We start from the raw sequence: 20913 nt of genomic DNA on the forward strand, positions 1-20913 counted from the left end.
ACATAATGTATAGATTAAAAACATTTTACATATGATATTAAATTATCACTTCTAAATATACTATTTATAAATTATTTCCTTCTTATACATTGACCAAAAGGAAACAAAAATATCTAAACCAAAAAAATATTTAAGGGAAGAAACATTAACATTCATAGTCTAAGAAAAACAATTAAGGCTTTTCTGAACTCAGATTTTGAAATAAAATCTTCAATTTGCATTTTAAAAATCATAAATCAATTTTAGCCATTCTCTAAAAATCCTGTTTTCCAAAGTACAACACAAAATGCAAATATTTTTTGCAAAATGACATCCGGCTATTCCAAGTTTAAATTAATCAAAAGATTTTTTTTTTTTAAAAAAAGCATCACATGTTCAGCTTATTCACTTCACTGGCTTTGATAAAATTACTTTTTAATTTTCATTTTCATACACATAATGACAACAATTCAGGTAACCCCAATCACATCCATTCACTAATAAACAAATCTTCAGACTTTGAAGTTATTCAAGGGATGTTAACATGGCTTTTGATGAAGAATCACTCAATAGTGAATGAGAGGCAAAATACTGCTCTCTTACAATCATTTCTTTTCAACATGTGATTCAACTATATTTAAATGTCAAAAGACTAAGATCATAAAAAGTCACTTTACCTTGACAGGCCATCTTAGAATTCAAAAACTCAAATTAGATCACAAAAGCAAGGAAGTACAAAGCTTAATATATAATTCATTCAAACAATTTTTCCACACTGATGTGAAAAGTCATACATACCTTCAATAAATCTGACAAACGAGTAAGCATGTCAGTAGTAACAGAGGGGATGTTATCTACACACTGGCAATATTCAAGGATAATTCTTATCAATAGCAATACTGTTCTGTGAAGGGGAAAAAAGACAACCCAACAAGCAAAGTTAACTGCAAAAGTTTAGGATATAAAATTAGAAATCCAATAAAGAACATAAATTTGTACTAAAAGTGATACTCTTTCCCAACCTTTCACTTTATTAATTTTTAGCATCCAAAAGGTACATATATCAGCCACATTAAACAATCAAAAATCCAAGGTTTAGCAGGTACCAGCAACTTGGAAAGGTTTTTCAATCTGTCTTCTGAGCCCCAGTCTAGCTAAATGCAGAGAGGAACATTCCTAGAAAATTAGTGATTAGGTAAATAATCAACCTGTGTCTTAAAATGTGGTGAGGCTGTAATCTTCAACTGTGAAAAAAAAATACAATAATGATGGACTAATGTAATCAGTAGCAATATTATGTAGAAGAAACATACACACAAATTTTGGAAGGGAAAAAAATTTATCTGTATCTTTCTTCCATGCAAAACTTACTATTAAAGTTACTACTGATAACTGAAATAGAAAAATCTAATTTCATCAGCCCTGAATTCAAATCTGGCCTCAGACACTTAACACTTCCTAGCTGGGCAAGTCACTTAACCTCAATTGCCTCAGCAAAAAAAGAAAGAAAGAAAAGAAAAATCTAATTTTCCTGATATAAACAAATAATGACAAGTTATTAAAAATATTAAATATTAAAATATTTGTACTGCTAGATAAGTAGCCTTAGAATAACCAGAAATGAAATCAGTGTTATTTGAAAGGAAAAGTCACATCAATGCAAAAATAAAGAATAAAATTTAGTAGTAGGTCAAAACAAATTTTTTTAATTAAAATTTTTCAACAACTACTCAGTTTCTCTAAAGTAAATATATTTTTAGTTGTTATGCTTAAAATAATTTTTAATTATATATGCTATTTGAGAAGGAAAAAAAGATTATACAATATAAAAATATATACCAAGAAAGAAAGAAAGAAAATCCAAAAATCATATGCATTTGGCTTGATAAGGGACATATTAAATCAGAGATATACATACAAATACACACCGGCAATACAAATATATGCCCCATTTAACCCTTTTTACTTTGACTCTACTCTTGGTAGTACAATTTATGCTTGAATTTATGTGGATTCTGACTTTGAAAAGAGTTACATATTATCAAGAATTTAATATATAAATATTTTCACATCTGTTCTACTAAAAAATCATTTAACTCAAATATTGCCGTCATAGGTGTTCTTAGGGGAAGCTTTAAACACTATTTTATCTGATACTTCATAAAAATTTTAATAAAAATTTAAAATTTGATTTTATATCTATGTGAACAATATTTGACAAATTAATCAATACCATGACAGACATATGAAAAATAAATTTGAGTTGAAGAAATTTGAACTTTCTTTACAAGTATTCCTACCACACTTGAAAAAGGAAAGAATTTCAGTTTTTAAAAATGTGATAAAAATGACAGACACAAAAAGCATAACTTACCCAACAACAGCATATGGCTGTCCTTCAACTATCAGGAAGTCGGCTGGTTTTCTCTCCTCTACAGATAGAAATCAAAAGAAACAAACGAAATTATCAACAAAATAATTAATTATTGCAGAACCACCAAAAAGAAACTGGAAAAATGTTGAATAAATCACTGTCTGTTTAAGGATTGAAACCCATTCATTTCTGAAAGCCTTTTTTCTTTGAAAACAGAGAGCTACCATTTCAATTTGTTATATATTCTCTTTGCTTACAAAGAGCTTAACATCCAAAACTGATATATTCAGACAAACTTCTGGTCAAAAACTATACATTTATCTATAAGTTCCATTAAAACAATAACAATATATTTTTAGCATGTGGTATTAAATATGTAGCAATTTAGGATCTGCAATGAAAAAAAATCTTATTTCAGTGGATTTATGATTTATTTTTTCAGTATCAGTACTTATTTTATAGATACAGATCACAACTTCTGGTGAAGTCTTTAAATTGGTAGAAAATTTAAGCCTGCAGCAAATGTGAGCCAGTGAGCCAATCAGTAAGGCCTTTTGTGCCTCAAAGACTGACCAAAGAGAACCAGTATTCTAGTGACCCAAACTTTGAGAATCTAGCATTGCTCTTCTTGACACAATGAATCTTTACAGAAGGAGTTTGTGATGACTGTATATGATTAAGACAAAACTTGTATTTAATATTTTAGTCAACCAATCCAGACATAGCTTTCCAACCAGAGTGCTGTTACTTTATGTGGGGAAAAGTGCCTCTGAAAGTAGTAAAATGCTAATGTAATCCTAAGGCTTTTCCCTTTCACCCCTGAAAGGTCTTACTACTATTTTGTGAGAAATATCAAAAAAAGAAAAACAAATATCGAAATGAAGCAGGAAGCAGGGGGAAGTTCTATTCTCATAAAGATATATGTTCTTCAAGGAAAAAGAAAAAATGAAGTCATTCACTTTTCATGATAAATACACAACAAATTCAATCCCTCTGTGTTCATAACTACTAATTCAGAGGTTTCAATTCAAACCAAAAAAGTAACAAATTATATCCAACATGATAAACTATTTCAAGAAGTTTTATGAATTATAAAAATTTCATAGAATAAGCTGGATCCCTAGTTGTAGAAGGAGATTTTGAAAACATCATATACAAATATACTTTAGAACTTTAAAAATCTCCTCAGTGAAGGTATTCTCTCCACTTGTGGATACCATATTCCCTTCACAACATAGTAAAGGATCTCTCTGCCTTGTACAGAAAAATTTATCACTCTGCATTCAACTAACTAGGCTGGTCTTTTCAAGACAAATATAGTTAATCACCGAGTCCATTGCAAAAATAACAATATAAAAATAAGGGGGAATGGGAACAAGAAAATCAGTAACAGTAGGTATGTGAAAGACTGCAAATACCTCCACATTTTTTTTCAGGTAAAGCAATCTTCCCATCTGTTATGGAATCAACAAGATCCTGGAATTCTGCAGGTACCTCAGCTTGTTTCCATCGCTCATTCTCTAACAGGAGACTATTTAAAAATTAAAAGTAAAGTTAAAAAAGAGAGAGGAGGAGAAGGTGAAAGTTCAAAATGTTTTGATAACTTCTGTTTCATTGGGATAGAAATATAATTAAAACTAAGTAGATATAAATTGAACTTAAGAAAGATTAAGTGAGTCAGGCACAAAAATGTTTGTAGCAGCTCTTTTTGTAGTGGCAAGGAATTGGAAATTGATGGATGCCCATCAGTTGGAGAATGGCTGAATAAGTTATGGTATATGAATGTTATGGAATGTTTTTGTTCTATAAGAAATGATAGCAGGCAGATTTCCAAAAAGCCTGGAAGGACTTACATGGACTGATGCTAAGTGAAGTGAACAAACATAACCAAGAGAACATTATACACAATAATGTGAAAACTGATGATCAGCTGTGATAGACTTGGCTCTTTTCAACAATGCAATGTGTTAAGGACCACACCTAAGTGTGACACTCAGAAAGCCTGTAAAGGGTTAAAGGGAACTGCACTATTAAGGGGCAGATTGGGTTTCCAACATCCCACAGCTGTGAATCATAACACACTTGAGAATAAAGTTAAGGAGTTCCAAGTCAGCCTTTACTGTTAACAAATTTACTGACACAGATGTTTCTTGTGAATTGGAATGAAATAAACTGGAGGCAAGAGGGAAAGGAGAGAAGTCAGAGAATACAACTGCCTCTCAGTCTCCTTGTATCATCATCATCATCATCATCATCATCATCTCACATGAAGGAATCTAGTCTGCTGGTCAGATTTAGATCCCCAGCAGCCACTAACAGTGGCTCCTGTAACAGCAATGATTCAAGACAATTCCAACAGAAGTGGGATGGAAAATGCTATCTGCATCCAGAGAGAGAACTATGGAAACTGAATGTGGATCGAAGCATAGTATTTTCATCTTTGTTGTTATTTGTTTTCTTGGTGTTTTTTTTTTTCTTTCTCATGTTTTTTTTCCATTTTGATTTGACCTTGCACAACATGACAAATATGGAAATATGTTTAAAAGAAATGCACATATTTAACCTATATCAGATTGCTTGCTCTCGTGGGAAGGAAGGAGGTAAGGAAAGATGGGGAAAAAAATTTGGAATCTCTAACAGGCAATTTAATAATAAAGAACTCTCCTTTCTAAAGCTGTATTTCCAATATGCTCTTAACCCAGGTAGAGATGACAAAGTTAATTTTCTTTATTTTGTATAAAGTAGCTGATAGTATCAAGCAAGTTTCTAATGTGACATGTATAAGAATATTCCTCTTGCATGCAATTTGATTATACTCATAAAAGAAATAATTAAATATTGTGGCAGAAAATCAAATAAGGTGATTTTGATTGTCCATTTAACTGTTAAAAAATTAAAATGAACACTAAGAATACCTGAGTTTGGTTTTTCTCTCTTCATGAAATCTATTTACAAATTTATTAGCTTGACTCTGAAGAGCACCACGTAATGACATACTTTTTCGTCCACAGATCTGTTCAGTATCTAAAATAAATGTTTCCATTAATCGAGAAAGCGCGACGAACTCAGAGGAATTCAACTTCTCAAGAAAGCCATCCTAAATTTACAAAGTAACACAAAAAACTTCTGTCAGAAAATTAGCAGAGCACCAAATCATGGTTCATTTATGAAACCTACTAAATTAAAACTAAATATCTACAATTTTAAATCCTTTAAATGGTCTGTTTCAGAATGATAACTAAAACGTCCATATGTTTTTGCTCCAAAATCTAGACCTATAAGTTTGATGTCAAAATCTAAAAACATATAACTACTATAATTCTATAATTAATCGATTCAGTCATCTTCCACTTCTTGCCCTCCATCCAAACTGAGTTATGCAATGTCCCTAAAAACTTCCTCATCTTTTTCTTTTCTTTCATCAGACGACCCTCCAAAATCCTACCAAGACTAATTTCAAATGCAGCCTTCCTATAGGAAGTTTTTCCAGATCTGTCCACTAAAATCCAATCTCTTCTTTCTTAGAATTCCCATAAGACTTTCTCAGTAACTCTACAATAGTATTTACAGCCTACCTTATAATCTGTGATTTGTGTCTTGTGTTATACTTCGAAAAAGAATTCTTTCTAACTTGTTATCCCCTCCATAGTTTAGGAGACCATAGCAGCTACTCAAACAACAATATGGAATTGAATATATTAGCAAGTAAATTCATATCAATCCAGGTAAACTCTTTAAAAGTATTTTCCCTTTTTCACTACTTTCATCAATAAAATGATTTGGCAAATTTAAAAACATCAAAATATTTTATAATTTATAATTGTTCTGAGAGATTTTAAATGATAACCAATAAAATTTCAAAATAAGACTTTTCCTCATTTAAAAAAAATAAATAATAAATAACCCAAAGCTTTACATTTTATTTATTTGGACTATTCTGGTCTTTTTTTATTCAATGAATTAAAATCCCCATGTTATCTAAAATAGACAATCCTAATGATTACTCATATTTATTAATATAGTGCTTTATGTTTTGGTTTGCTTTTGAAACTCTGAAATTCAGTCAAGTTAGCTAACCTTGGCTCTTGCCATAAGAAATTTGACCGACCGATCATGGCATATATCTGAAGCATTATACAGCAACTCTTGGATGCTATTTGCCAGCTTTCCCAGCTCTAAGTCAGTCAACTTCATGTCCTCACTGACCCTGAAAATAATATAAGATTATTCATAAGTCAAGTAAGATAAAAAGGCACATTCTTCTTTATATCAAACATACTCTGAAAAAGAATGTTTTTAACAATCAAATAAGAAAAAGTCTGTATTACATAATATGTATAATATTATTTGTGATGAAATAGCTCTTTAATGTGTTCAGAGTATATGTGAATCATGTAAGATTTTTAACATCTCTATTCTTCCAAGGCTTTATAGAAGGAACTTCAATTATATCCCAAAGCTCCATAGAACAAAACTTAATTTCAGCATGAAAGGATAGGGAAGGAGGAGGGCTTCTGGATTTCAGATTAGGGAAGTAAGAACAAGGAAATGATGGAAGCTATTGTTATATTCCAAAAATCAATCAAGAAATTCATGTGGTATAGTAAAAAGAGTACTAGTTCAAGAATGGCAGGCCCTGAATTCATATTCCTCCTCTAATTCTTTGCTCCCATAGATAGCAGGAAAAAAAAAAAAAAAAAAAAAACCACAAAAGTTAAAAGAAATTATGGATCTCAATTTTAGGAAGCACAGAGAATAGGAAATGCATTACATATATGTTTCTTTCATAGCCAAATAAAAATTATGTGTGTATAAAATGTAGATATCTCCCACTAGAAAAAAAGGGTATAAAGAACAGGAGGGTTAGTTTTCTACTCTGGCTTATAATTTAAAATCCTTCACAACTTGCCCCTGACCTGCGTTTCTATTTCACTACATATTCCTCCCCTTCCTACACTCTAGTCTAAACAAACTCCTCTTCTTATTGATGCTCATACCTCATATCTCATTTCTCATATGCCTGTTTTTGCAGTGGCCATTCCATATGCCTAGAATGCATTGCCTCCTCACTTCTTTTAGAATCTTCTCCTTTAAGAGTCAACTCAAAAACCTTCTGCATGAAATCTTTCCTAATTATATCAGATGCTAGTGTCCTCTCTCACAAAACAATCATATTTTTCTAAGAAGACTCTAAGCCTGGGGAAGAAAGGGGCTTTTTCTTTTTTTCACCTTTGTATCCCCAGTACTCAGCTGAGAATATCGAAAACACTAATGTGGGCTTGATGAATTGAATAAACTAAAGGGGAAGGGGAGAATCTAGAGATGGAATCTCAATCTACATCAGAGAATTTAATGAAAGGGTAGAAAAATGTGATTCAGTAGGGAAGAATTCAATCAGTATTTATTAAGCACCATCCAATGTTTAAGGTATTGGTCTTAAAGAAAAATAAAAGCATTCATACCTTTAATAATAATAAGCTAAAATTTATATAGCATTTTAAGATTTGCAAAGAACTTTACGTGTTTCCCATTTAATACTCAACAACTCTGTGACATTAGTGCTATTATTATCTCCATTTTACAGATGAGGAAACTGAGGCTGAGGAAGGTTAAATGATTTGTCCAGAGACATAAAATTAAGAAGAGTCTGAATCAATATTTAAACTCAAGTTTCTACCACCAAGCCTAGAACACTATCCAATGAATCATCTACCTACCCCCCAAAGAGCTTATACTCAAAAGTTGAGGGGTTGGACAAAGATGCACATAATATAGACTTAGAAAAATGAACAAAGCTGAACAGGAAATTTGACATTTAAATGCCAAATTCAAGAAAAATATAAAAAGGTAAACATGAAAGAGTAATCACAAGGGTCTCAATAAAGTTAGGCTGTTTATATTCCTATATGGGAAAATTACACATACAGATTCTAAAAACTTCATCATTATTAGGACAGTTAAAAGAACTTTATATAGACAAAAGACATGGATATCTGTTGACTATTAAAACAATCTTCAAAAAATGAAGGGGTATTCACTAAGAGAAAGAGGAAGGAAGAGGTAGAATGAGGAAAATTTCTTCATATAAAAGAGGAACACAAGGAAAAGCTTGGACAGTGAAGGAAAAATAAGGAGTGGGAAGGTTTCAATGCTTGAACCACACCTATCTATCTGTCTATAGACATGCATAAACATATATGCATAAACATACATATACACATGCACTCAATTATATGTAAAAATGTAATTTACTCAAAAGGGAAATGGGGAGGGGGGGAGAAATAGGTAGCAGATTAAGGGAAGCAGTGGTTAGAAGCAAAAAAGACCCTTGAGGGAGGGGGGAGGAGGAGGAGAGAGAAAGAGAGAGACAGAGAGAGACACAGAGACAGAGAGAAGAAGAAACAAGAAAATTGGATGGAAGGAAATATTCAGTAGGTAATCATAACTATGAATGTGAGTGGGAGGAGCTTACCCATAAAATGGAAGCAGACAGAAGAATAGATTAGAAACCAGAATTCAACAATATGTTGTTTATAAGAGACACATTTGAAACAAAAAACTAGAGTTAAAATAAAAGACTAGAGCAAAATCTAATATTTCAGCTATAGTTAAAAAAAAAAACAAAAACAAAAACGGCAGGAGTAGAAATCATGATCTATACAAAGCAAAAAAAAAAAAAAATCTAATTAGAGATGATCATAGAAACTGCACCATGCTAAAAGATACCATTGACCATGAAGTAACATCAGAAACATTTACAACTTCCTCTGCTAAAGTCTTTTCTCAAATATATATAGTAAGTTTTGAACTGATAAATATATATATGAGCCATTTCCCAATAGATAAAATGATCAAAGGGTATCAACAGGCAGTTTTCAGAAGAAAAAATCAAGCTATCTACGATCGTATGAAATAAAAACAACTCTAATGTACCACCTCATATCCTTCAGAAATAACAAATGTTAAAGGGGATGGGGGTGGGGGGTGGGCAGGGAATACATATACTAATGAACTTGGTAAAATAGTGAACTTAGCACAACCACTCTGAAGAACAATTTGGAATTAAACCCAGCAATACCACTACTATGTCTGTATTCCAAAGACATCAAAGAAAAAAGGAAAGGGACTTAAATCTACAAAAATATTTATATCAACTCTTTTTTGTGGTGACAAAAACTTGGAAATTGGAAATCAAAGGAATGCTTGTCATCCAAGTCACAGCATATGATTGTGAAGGGGTACTAGTATGCTATGGGAAAAGATGAGGTGGATAGTTTCAGAAAAATATGGCAAGACCTATATGAACTGATATAAAGTGAAGGGAGAAGAACCAGAACACTGAACACAGTAACAGCAATGCTGTAATGAAGATCACCTGTACAATGATCTGAGACAATTCCAAATGACTCAAGTTGAAAAAATTCTATCTACCTCCAGAGAGAGAATTGATGACCTCTGAGTGCAAAATGATGTAAAATTTTCTCTCTTTATTTTTCTTGCTTTTGGGGGAAAACTATGTCTAATATGGAAATGTGTTGAATGATTTCACAATTTCACAAAAAGTTATAAAGGGCATAGCTATTCCATAAGTAAATGGGAGTTGGAGAAGTTCTTATGTATCATGGTTTGTATGACTTTTATGAATAATTTCTACTATAGATTTTGGAACTTAATCAACAAAATAGCTACTTGCACAAGATAACGTCATAATCAGACATGCTTTAAAGATATAAATTTGTATAGATTAATAAAGAAAAAAAAAAGAGCCAGAAAGACCAATGAGTAGGATACAGTAATAGTCCTGATGAAAGAGAAACGAAGGTCAGAAACAGATGGCCATTGGTAGGGAGACAAAGTAATGGATATGAGGCACACAGCATGTGGAGGTGAAACTGACAAGGCTCTGGAGCTAACCAACACTCTGCAACCAATTGGATGGGTTTGATTATGGGAAAAGGAAGAGGGAGTCACGCCTAACTCAGAGATTGTAAATTTGAGTGGAGGGATGAAAAGTGCCTGCCATAAAATAAGCAAGATAGCAAGGTTCTGGGGATGGAGGGCTTAGGGTAGGGGAGGAGTTTTGTTTTAGGCATGTTGAGTTTGAGATGTCTTTAAGACATTGAGTTAAAGTTATTTTATAGACTGTTGATAATGTGGGAGCAGAGTTCAGAAGAAACATTATAGTTGGAAATATGCTCTGATAAAGACCACCACAAGAGGATGAAAGAAAAAACAAGGCCCAGGAAAGAGTTCTATTTGCAGTAAAGACATACAAAGGAAGTGGAACATAGATGATGATTTTAGCAAAGGAGGCTAAGGAGTCAACAGACTGCTAGGAAGAAAACTAAGACAGTGGAGCCCAAAATTAACAGAAGGCTCCAATTTTAAAACAAAAGGAAAAAAAACGAATTCTTCAAATTATGAACTGGTGAGCTTGACCTTGATTCTTGACAATACTGTAGGATATAATTATTAAAAAGGATGTTTTGTGAGTTATTTAGAAAGAAAAGAGTTCTTTTTTTTTCCCTTGGGAGGAGGCGAAATATCAGGGAAGTGACTTAAATATACTATGACTAAATTTCAGCAAAGCATTTGACCAAAGCATTTTTATAACATAGAAAAGTTGGAAAGATGCTATTTGAGTATTCAACCAATTCAAAGTTCATCTGACTATGATTAAACCTTATGAGTACTGATTAAAGTATTGATGAAAATCTAGGAGGGCTCTCTAATGGTATGGACCTGTCTTTGGGCAAGTTTGGGTCAACATGTTTTATCAATGACTTGAATGAAGACACAGAGAGAATACTTATAAAATCTAAAGATGACAGAATACTGGGTAAATGTTAGCTAAAATGCCAGACAACACAGAATCCAAAAAGAACTCAATAAGCTAGAATGATGGCCCAAATCTAATAAGATAAAATGTAACCAGCATAAATAAATGTAAAATTCTATACTTGGGTTCAATGATTCAACTACATTAGTACAGGATGGCAGAAATATGACCACATAATAGTGTTTGTGTGTGTGTGTGTGTGTGTGTGCGTGCGCACACGCGTGCACAAAACAGATTCAAATTTACAAGATGAGGAGCCATTCAACAATTGATAAATTGTCAAAGGAAATGAACAAACATGTTATAGAAAAAAAAAAGTTCCAAGCTCTCAATAGCCATACTGGGAAAAAATGCCTCAAATCACTAATAATTGGAGAAAAACTAATATAATTTTGCACTTCATATTCATCAGATGAACAAAGATGACAAAAAAGGAAAATGACAAGTGTTGAAGGAGCAATGAGGAAATAAGTATTTTAATGCACTACTGGTTAGAGCTATGAACTTGTCTAAGCATTTTGGAAAGCAATTTGGAACTATACCCAAGCTATTAAACTGCATAAATTTTGATCCAGCTATATCACTATTAAATCTCTACCCCAAGGAGATCAAAGAAAAAGGAAAAAGAGCCACATGTACAAAAATATAGCAGTGTTTTTTATGGTGGCAAACAAATGGAAACTGAGGAGATGCCTTTTGACTGGGAAATGACTAAATAAGATTATTAAAGTGATGTAATACTATTGTTCTGTAAGAGCTGATGAAAGTGATGGTTTCAGGGAAATCTGGTAAGACTTAGATGAACTGATATAGTGTCATGAGTAAAACCAGGAGAACAATTGATACAAAAAAAGTAATACTGAAAGGACTATCAATCTTGAAAGATTTCCTCTGATCATCAAAATGACCAATCACTATGCTAGAGTGCTAATGATGAAACAGGCTACCAAGCTACTGATTAGAGAGGTAACAAGGTAACAAAATCAGAATACAGGCTGAGGCATAATTTTTTTTTTTTTGGACATTTCCAATGAAGCAATTTGTTTTGCATGATTATACAGGTTTGTTACAGTGGTCTCATTTTTCTTTTTTTTTTCTAAAAAGGTTGAAAGTAGAAAAAGTATGAAAGGGAGAAATGGTGATATCCATTTGAAAAAAAAAATTCAAACAAAAAAAGCATTTCTTTTTTAAAGCTAATGAAATCTTAGGTCAGGATTCATCACAGATAACATATTTCATTAACAAATCAGGAAATTTATAGGCTTGACATATTCTAAGTACATTCTGTTCAGTGTCTCGAATATAGTAAGTGTTCAATAAATGCTTATTGATTGAGCACAATCTGTTAAGGATGCTGAAAAGCTGCAATGTAAGGCAAAAGGTGTCAAAGGAATTTCTAATCAAAAGAGGGTCATTTGACAGAATTCAGGATATCCTCTTCTGGAGAAAAGAAAACTTAGGGGAGATGTAAGATTGTTCTAAGTGTGTGAAGGATTGTCACATGAAAAAAGCTCTCTCTTTTCTGTCTATTTTTCAGCATTCTGTTTTCTACATGCTTTGATCCTATTAGTGTTTAGTACATTAAATGTACTAAAACAATGAATTCCACATTTACATTGTAAAGCACATCATAAATTACCTAATTTCCTTAAAGATAATACAGAATAAAATAAGATGTTTTAAATGAATTTATATAGCTTGTTGAACTAAGTGATTTTGAAAGTACTTTTTGTTTGGACTTTTTACCACTAGGCTGGTGGGAAAAATAACAATATTTCAACACTGGAAAATTGCTTTCAACTGTTTAAAACACTATTAAACTGTTATGCTGGCTGCCTAAATAAAGAAAAGAAATCATTTTGGAAAAGATGCAGTGAAAAGCAGCAAGCTCCTATCTCTTCTGGAATATATTTAAAACAGAATGTAGAGATTTTTGAAGGCAGTCTTACTCATGACAGGCAACTAAGATCACATTCTAATTTCTGTATAAGTAGATTGAAGGCAATAATTTGTTAGCCATTAGTTTTATTTAAGAGTAAAGTGCAGACCTACTTGGATTTTGAACATGATCAATAAGTTTTAAGATATATTTTAAGTAGTATAAAACTCATAGACTTCAAATCTTTTTTTTCCTCTTTTTGAAAGTTTTGTGCATTAATTAATTAATTAGCTTTTTAAAACAGAATTTAGTTTCAGTGTTAAATTTTATATATTTCTATCAACACAATAAATAATGTATCTAAATGGAACAACTGCTAACAATTTGTCAAAGTACAATCAATATTATGAATAGCCAATATACTTACATAAGCTCTACACCTCCTGGTGTAAGAGAAGATATTTGCTCTTTACTGGAGGAAGAATCAGTAGTACATTCTGGTTCGGATACCGAATCACTGCTGCAGGGCTCACTGCTCGGAGATGCATTTCTTTGAGAGGTAGTGTCAGTTATTCCAGGTGGTAGCTCACCCTCACTAAATGCATCACTTATAAACATACCTTCATGGGTTAAATATGCCACCTCTGTATCTACTGAACTGTCTTTTGCGGCATTCTTCTGTTCTGAAGTCTCTTCCAGTTCCCTAGTCCTTTGATTTTTGTCAAGGACTGAGAGGACAACACTTCGAACAATATTTAACGTTGCCTATAATTAACACATAAAATGAATTTTAAAGGTTTTTTAAAAATTCTGTATTCTTACATTCTAAAGCAATGAATGTGTCTCTGCCTTCACCAGATGGAAAGCTAATTTTTTACATTTGCTCCTTTAATTTTAAAACACAATGAAGTTGTTCGCCTTTAGAAAAGAATTATTCAGTAGAAATAAAAACAATAAAACTTAAAGAAATTCTTTACTTCCAATAATTATAAGTCACTTCAGTATTGATGTGAGGAAATCATCAGTTTTGTCCAATTTTTATATGCAAACTATTTGGAGATACTCTAAATTAATTCATTCATTTCACCAGCATTTTAAAAGTAACTACCAGTTACAAAGCAGCATACTAGTTCATGGTAAAGAAAAGTTTATATCAAAATCATTAAGCCACAGTTTCTGCTTTCATGTACCTTACAGTCTAGCCATACTAAGCTTATATAAATTACTTTACTACATAAATGCAGTTACTACATAAATAAACTGTAAAACAGGATATGAGAACATAATTATGTTGTTATGGTGTTATGAATAAAGTATACTCAGCAATATCATTTTTGAGTTGGGCTACAACCAAGAAAGGCTATTTCAGAACCAGTGTTGAGAAAAAGCATAATAATGTTCCTAAGCAGCAATTCACCATCAAACTGGAATGTAGAAGAGGGACGATAACAGGCAGCTTGAAAGCCAGGAATATAGCTTTTCCAGGGCTTCTGAGGCATTGATAAAGAGCTTCTTGGTTTTTGTTTGGTGGACAATAAGAAACCATTGGAGGGTTTCGAGCATAAGTGATACAATTGAGAAGCAAGCATATAAGGACATTTTATAAGAGCTATGATTTCACTATTGGGAAATTTCCTTCACTAATAGGGATAACATTTTCTCCACATTGTTTGACCTGTTGTGGCCAAAAAATTCATCTGCTGGTATTCAGCCTTCTGGTAGAACACCTTTCCTTGCTTAGACTGGATGGTCTTCAGACAACACAAACACACAAGTCTTAGAATCAAATCCAAATTCCTTTAGCCTCTACACATCTATCAAGCTATTGGCACAGGGTAGCCACAATGGAGAAAGTCCTGGGATATGTCTCTAGTAGAATCATAAGGAAAATAAAACTGGCAGAGATGTAAAAGTTATAGTGCAGGGGATGGAAACCTAGAGGGAAACAAAATAGTGAGGAAGCTACTGTTGTCATCTTAGAAAGTATTATAAGGAAGAAAGAGGAGAAAGGACAGATGAGAGAGAGATTTTCAAGGTAAAATTCACAGGACTTTGTAATTGATTAAATATGGAAGGTTATTTAAGAAGAATTTAAGACAATATCTAAGTTTTGAGCTTGGTAAATAGCTTGGTATAGAATATATAAAAATAGGGAAATCAGAGAATTCTATTTTGAAGAAAAGACACTAAATTCTGCTTCAGACATGAATTTGAATTGCTCCCAGAAAGAGGGAGGTCAGTGAAGAAGACAACTAGAGAGAAAGAAGGAGGATAAGAGAAGCAATAGAGTGTAGTATCAAGGAATCCAGGAAAGAAGTATCTAGGAAGAAGCGGTGTTAAAACACTAACACTGCAAACAAGACACAGAGGATGACAAGAAAAGCTCATGTAAATTAATCATTACATGATCACTAAATATCTCTGAGGGAGCAATTTCAATAGAGTAATAGAATCTGAAGCTAGAGTTCAAAAGTAAGTGAGGTGGTAAGAAAATAGAGATATCAGGTCTTTTCTGAGTTTTTAGTAAAGGAGAGAGAAATGGGATGATATCAAATACTTTGATGGAAATTTTTCTAAGAGTGATTAAACAGACTGATGCAGAATGAAGAAAAGCATAGTATAATATAATATACACAATAACTAAAATTGTAAATGAAGACAATAAAAGGCAATAAAATTCAGGCTGAACTGGACAATGTTGGTATCAAATTGTTAAAGTCAAAATGTACGTATTTTTCCTTTCTATATTAATCCATATTATACTACTCTTTTCTTCATTCTGCTTCACAGTATAAGAGAAACACTCTTGGCTAAAATCACTTTTGAGTAGGGAAAATGTTGGGGAATTGATTGTATCGAAAAAAAGATATATTAAATTATTTAAAAGTAAAATTAATTTCACACTTTCCTATCTTTTTATATAAAGCAAACTGAAAAGTTTGAGTGTTCTTGATTTTTCAGTTGGAGCTGAACCATTTTTTCATTCTACCAGGGTAGACAATGAATATGCTTTTTGATTTCTGAACTACAATAGTTGGCAAATTTTTTAATGTTTTACACTGATATCTTTAGGGACCACTAATATATAATTGTTTTCTCACTGCTCTATCCATCTTACTTCCTCAAAAAAGTACCTATACTCATGCTTGCAGGCATTACATTTATTTACTGTGACTAATCACATCTTTCCAAAAGTCCTTTACCTCCATGACACAAGGACTTCTCCTTGTGCAACTCGGTCTCAAAGGCAAACTCCTAAGCCTGAGTATCTATTAGTCAACTGCCATTGCTTTTTCCTCACTATCTATTCAAATTGCTGTTGCCTAGACTTACAAAAATTATTCTCTCTTCTAGTCGCTCCTCAACCATGTAAATGTACATTTCATGTACATCTTAGTTTTAATGGGAAAAAGAGTGGCCTTTTTCCAACACCACTAGTTAATAAACTTACTTCCATCTGTTAACAACTCAAGCAATCACATTATATAAAGCATAATTTTCTTGGCTTATTTTAAATTTCAACTCAAATATTCTTTGTTTATCATCAAAGAAGTTTTCTCTCTCTTATCTGTTTCCCTCTCTTATATGAGCTGGAGATGCAAACAGCAGCCTGACCCAATCCTCCTGTTTTTTTCTCCCAGGACCAGTTCACCTCTCCTTAGGGAGTCAGATGGGTCTCCACTGTGAAGAGCTCATCATATTGATGTCAAGCCTACTATGGACACCAGATCATCCTGAACTTGTAAAAGCCATGAGTCGAAGTCTTCTTTAGTAACAAGATTACAAATGTCTGCCGACTTGCCTATCTACTACAATATTTTATCATTACAAATTACTCTCTTTGAGACATCTATGAAAACCAAAAAGTATTAGAAAATCAAGGCCAGAAAATAAAGCACTTCCATATATGAAGAGAATTCCAGGCTGGTAGTCAGCAGAGCCCTTCCTATTCCAAACCTCCATTTAGGAGCATGTGACAATAGGGAGAATCATTTAACCTCTCTTAGTCTCATCTTACTGATACGTAAAATGGCTGACAATGCCACTTGGGCTACATGCCTCATTGAATTAATAATGAAATGTTTGTAAAGCACTTTGAACACCCTTATATAAATGTTAGCTATTCTTCTTAAGTATTCATTTCAGTATATACAAATCTTGAAACAATTTAACATGAAAAATGTTACAAAAGTATAACCTGCATGTATTAACAAATATGTCTATTGAATATTTAAGTCTCCATAAAAGTTTAAAAAATGATTCCTTATTTCAATGCTTCAAAAATTTATAATGCCCTCAGTGCAGGTAGTTATTCTCCCCACTAAAGCAGATTACTATCCTTCTACCCTCTAGAGATAGTTTTCATGAGTTACTATGGTTAAAAACCAAAAACAGATCATCACCTATAATCAGTCTTCTAGTGTTAAGTCTTTCTAAATATGCTTAAAACAATTTTCAAATAACAAATGTAAGTTTATTGCCTAGTTTCCTAACTTGGCAGACCCTTGAGAATTATTGGCTAAGTCTTCAATAACTTAAAGCCACTTCCATACCATGATTAGGGATTTAGTAGAGAAGTTTGATTCAATGGTATATTAAGTACCTGAAAAGCTAACATATAAAGGTTTTCAGAATACATTGATAATTACATATGCCTTACCTTAACCCTCTGTAGGAACACCGTAAACTTAGAGAAAATATCCTTTAAGAGATCAAACCACTGAGGAAAATTCATCAATCTCATCTGATCTGCAAGTCTGCAAAAACACAAACCAATTTAGGGAATGGTAATTTTTTCCTTTCACTTAAAAAATTTTTTTAATTACTTTTTATTTATTCCTCATCTTCATTTCTAAATATGTCTTTCCCTCCCTCATTCAGCTAGCTATCCTTTATAACAATAATTTAATGAGAAAAAAAGTCTAGCAATATAAAATACAATGATCCAGTCTAATAGTAAATTTAATTCTCTACACCCATAAAGAAATGCATATTTTTTCATTTCTTCTTTAGGATCATGATCAGCCAGTATAATCACATGGAACTCAGTTTTGTGATTTTTTTTTTACATTTATCTTATTACATTTTGTGTTGTTCTCCTAGTTTTACTCATTTTGCTCTATATCAGTTCACATATGTGTGAAAAGCTTTCCTGAATTCTTCAGTTATCAGTTTTGAGGAAATGATTAGAACAAATTATGGTACATTTCTTACATTTATATTCCACAATTTGTTTAACCATTTCCTGATCACTGGGCATCTACTATGTCTCAAATTTTTTGATATCACAATAAGTGCCATTATGGATATTTTGAAGTATATAGAACCTTTTAGTCTTTTTTTGTTTTGCTTTGTTTAGGTCTAGTAGTGGCATCTCTGGGTCAAAAGTTGTCAAATTTGCTCACTTTTTAAGCATAATTACAAATTATGCAATTTCCAGAACAGTTAGGCCAATTCTTCATAGTCCCACCAACAATGATGTATTGTGTCTGTTTCCCAGAATCCTTCCCCATCTGTCATTTCTTTTAAAAATTTCAAAGTTGTGATTTTCCATTCTTTTATTATTTATAATTTGGAACAATCAGAAAGTTAAGCGTTTACAACTCTTTCAAGAACTTTGTTAATATTCTTTTACTATCCTATGGGAAAAGACTCTTGAGCTTATACATGATCTCCTAGGCCATGCAAATTTGACAAATAGATTTCCTCAAGGCCATCCAATAAAAAGAAACTGCTGGTAAAGTTCTCTTCTCCCTTGTTTTCCCTTTGTCAATCCCTTGACTCTAATTCATCCAGACCCTATATGTTCAAACAAGAAGAGTAAAATGGCCATTCACACTGCTTTGATGAATTATGTCACTAAACTTTCTAGTGACATCAAAGTCACAAAGCCTTTCAATCTTCCTGCTCTAGTATACCAACATGATGTTTTATATTTGGGTTGCACATCCCAGACTCACAGGCACTGCCATATGATCTGCTGATTTATGGACTTTACCATCTTTCCTGAAGTGAACTTTCGTTTAGGTAATATTCCCCAATTAAAAATTTCCACAAGAAACAGAAACTAACTCATTTGTTCTATTTTTAGTCCCAGGCATTACAATAAGCATTTACAGAATCCAAAACTATATGAGCAAATGAGGAACTTCATAAAATTAGGATTACTCATTTGCTTTAATGGGGCAGCTACATGGTGCAGTGGATAAAGCACTGGGCTTGGAATCAGGAAGACTCATTTTGTAATGCCAGAGAAACTGAGGCAACATAGAGATTAAAGAGTATTTAATAATTTTTTTTGAAAGGAAGAGATTTACTGGGACCAAATGGATCCATGGTTTGGTCCCAGGGCTGAATGAGACTATTGTCTCCAAGAATCCAGCACCCAGAAGCCAATTTGAGTTCTCAATGACTTATTTATACACAGTAGCTAAAGAAAGGCGGGGGGGTGGAGCCCAAACTCTAGTGAGGGGGAATCTCCAGGGACGAGCCATCAATTCTGTTCTGACAGGTTGAGAGGTAGGACCATAAATTCTTACTAACTGGGAAGTAAGAAAGTGTCTGGTTAAAGATAGAATGTCTGGATTCCCCTTTTTTGAGTTTACACATTGACAATTTATAACCTCTAAGTTATACCAGTCTTACTGCATCAGAGTGGGGGTTGCAACTAAGGGGATTGAGGTAGAACAATTAGGGAAACTGAGGCAGGACCAATTAATGAAACTGAGGCAGGACAATTTAAGGAAACCAAGGCAGGACAATAAAAGAGAACTGTGTTACAACAATCTTAGTGAATTCAAATCTGGTCTCAGACACTTACCAGTGACCATAAACAAGTCATTTAGCCTTGTTTGCCTGAGTTTCCTCAGCTGTAAAATGAGTTGGAGAAGGAAATGACAAACTACTGCAGTATCTTAGCCAAGGAAAACCCCTAAAGGGATCACAAACACTGGATTGGTCTACAATTCTTTTTCATTACTGCATGCTTCCTTGCTTTAAGTATAGTGACAAGAACTACGAAAACTAGAAAGAAATTTAGCCAAAATTAGATGTATATCAACACCTTATAAGCTCAGAATGATATGCAGCTTGGAAGGTTATGCCATAAAAAATAGAGGAGCATGAATGAAAAAACATTTATTTCATGCTTATTGCAATGCCAATTATTAGGACTAAAAAAATTTCAGTTAGTTAACAAAAATGTATGTACTGTTTTAAGATCACAAAGAGTCATATACTATTGAAAGGACTCAATAACAAAAAAACCAAAAAAACAAACAAAAAAACTTACTCTGAGATTTTTTATTTTAAATGAGTTCCTATGTAGCTTCAGAATTTATTCAATTAAATCCAATAAATGTGTAAATATTCATTATATGCATAAAGAATTGTGGCCACAAAGCCAAACTAAAAACTGGGTGTGGGGGGAAGGGTGGTAAAACACATATACTTAAGCAGAAAATGATTGAAAGTATAAAAGTTAAGTACACAGTATGTTTTAAAAGTTCATAACTAAATAAAAAATAAGACATAACAGTGGCATTACAGATTCCAGGAAGGAGGAATGATAAAAGGCTTGTTGAAAGTCAAAGGACCTGAGACAGCAAGACAGATTTTGTTCTCACTTACATGTATACAAATAATTAAAATACAAAGGATAACATAAGTACTAACAAGAAGTCCAGGTAATATGTTCTAAGGAATTTCAGTTAGAAAAGTTTATTTTCATTTGTAGAGAAGGATATAACAAAAGATTCATAAAGAGCTTTCTTGATCAAACTTCAAGAGATGGGAGAAAAATCCTTTTTCAGATTAGGGTTACCAAATCAAAGACTGAGAGAC

The 20913-nt window shown here is 32.7% G+C and overlaps 1 protein-coding gene across 3 annotated transcripts in view; it reads right to left on the minus strand.

The window, feature by feature from the left end:
• VPS54 (VPS54 subunit of GARP complex) overlaps positions 1-20913 on the minus strand; it is a 77192-nt gene that overhangs the window by 14284 nt on the left and 41995 nt on the right. For all 3 annotated transcript variants that reach the window (XM_031950556.1, XM_031950557.1, XM_031950558.1), the window contains exons 11-17: positions 17732-17828; positions 13499-13836; positions 6431-6560; positions 5269-5450; positions 3772-3884; positions 2354-2411; positions 778-883 (exon numbers count right to left, since the gene is read on the minus strand). In XM_031950556.1, coding sequence (XP_031806416.1) covers positions 778-883; positions 2354-2411; positions 3772-3884; positions 5269-5450; positions 6431-6560; positions 13499-13836; positions 17732-17828 — 1024 coding nt within the window. The remainder of the gene's footprint in view (positions 1-777; positions 884-2353; positions 2412-3771; positions 3885-5268; positions 5451-6430; positions 6561-13498; positions 13837-17731; positions 17829-20913) is intronic.

Source organism: Sarcophilus harrisii, chromosome 2 (assembly GCF_902635505.1).
Source record: "Sarcophilus harrisii chromosome 2, mSarHar1.11, whole genome shotgun sequence".
NCBI classification, from domain to species: domain Eukaryota; kingdom Metazoa; phylum Chordata; class Mammalia; order Dasyuromorphia; family Dasyuridae; genus Sarcophilus; species Sarcophilus harrisii.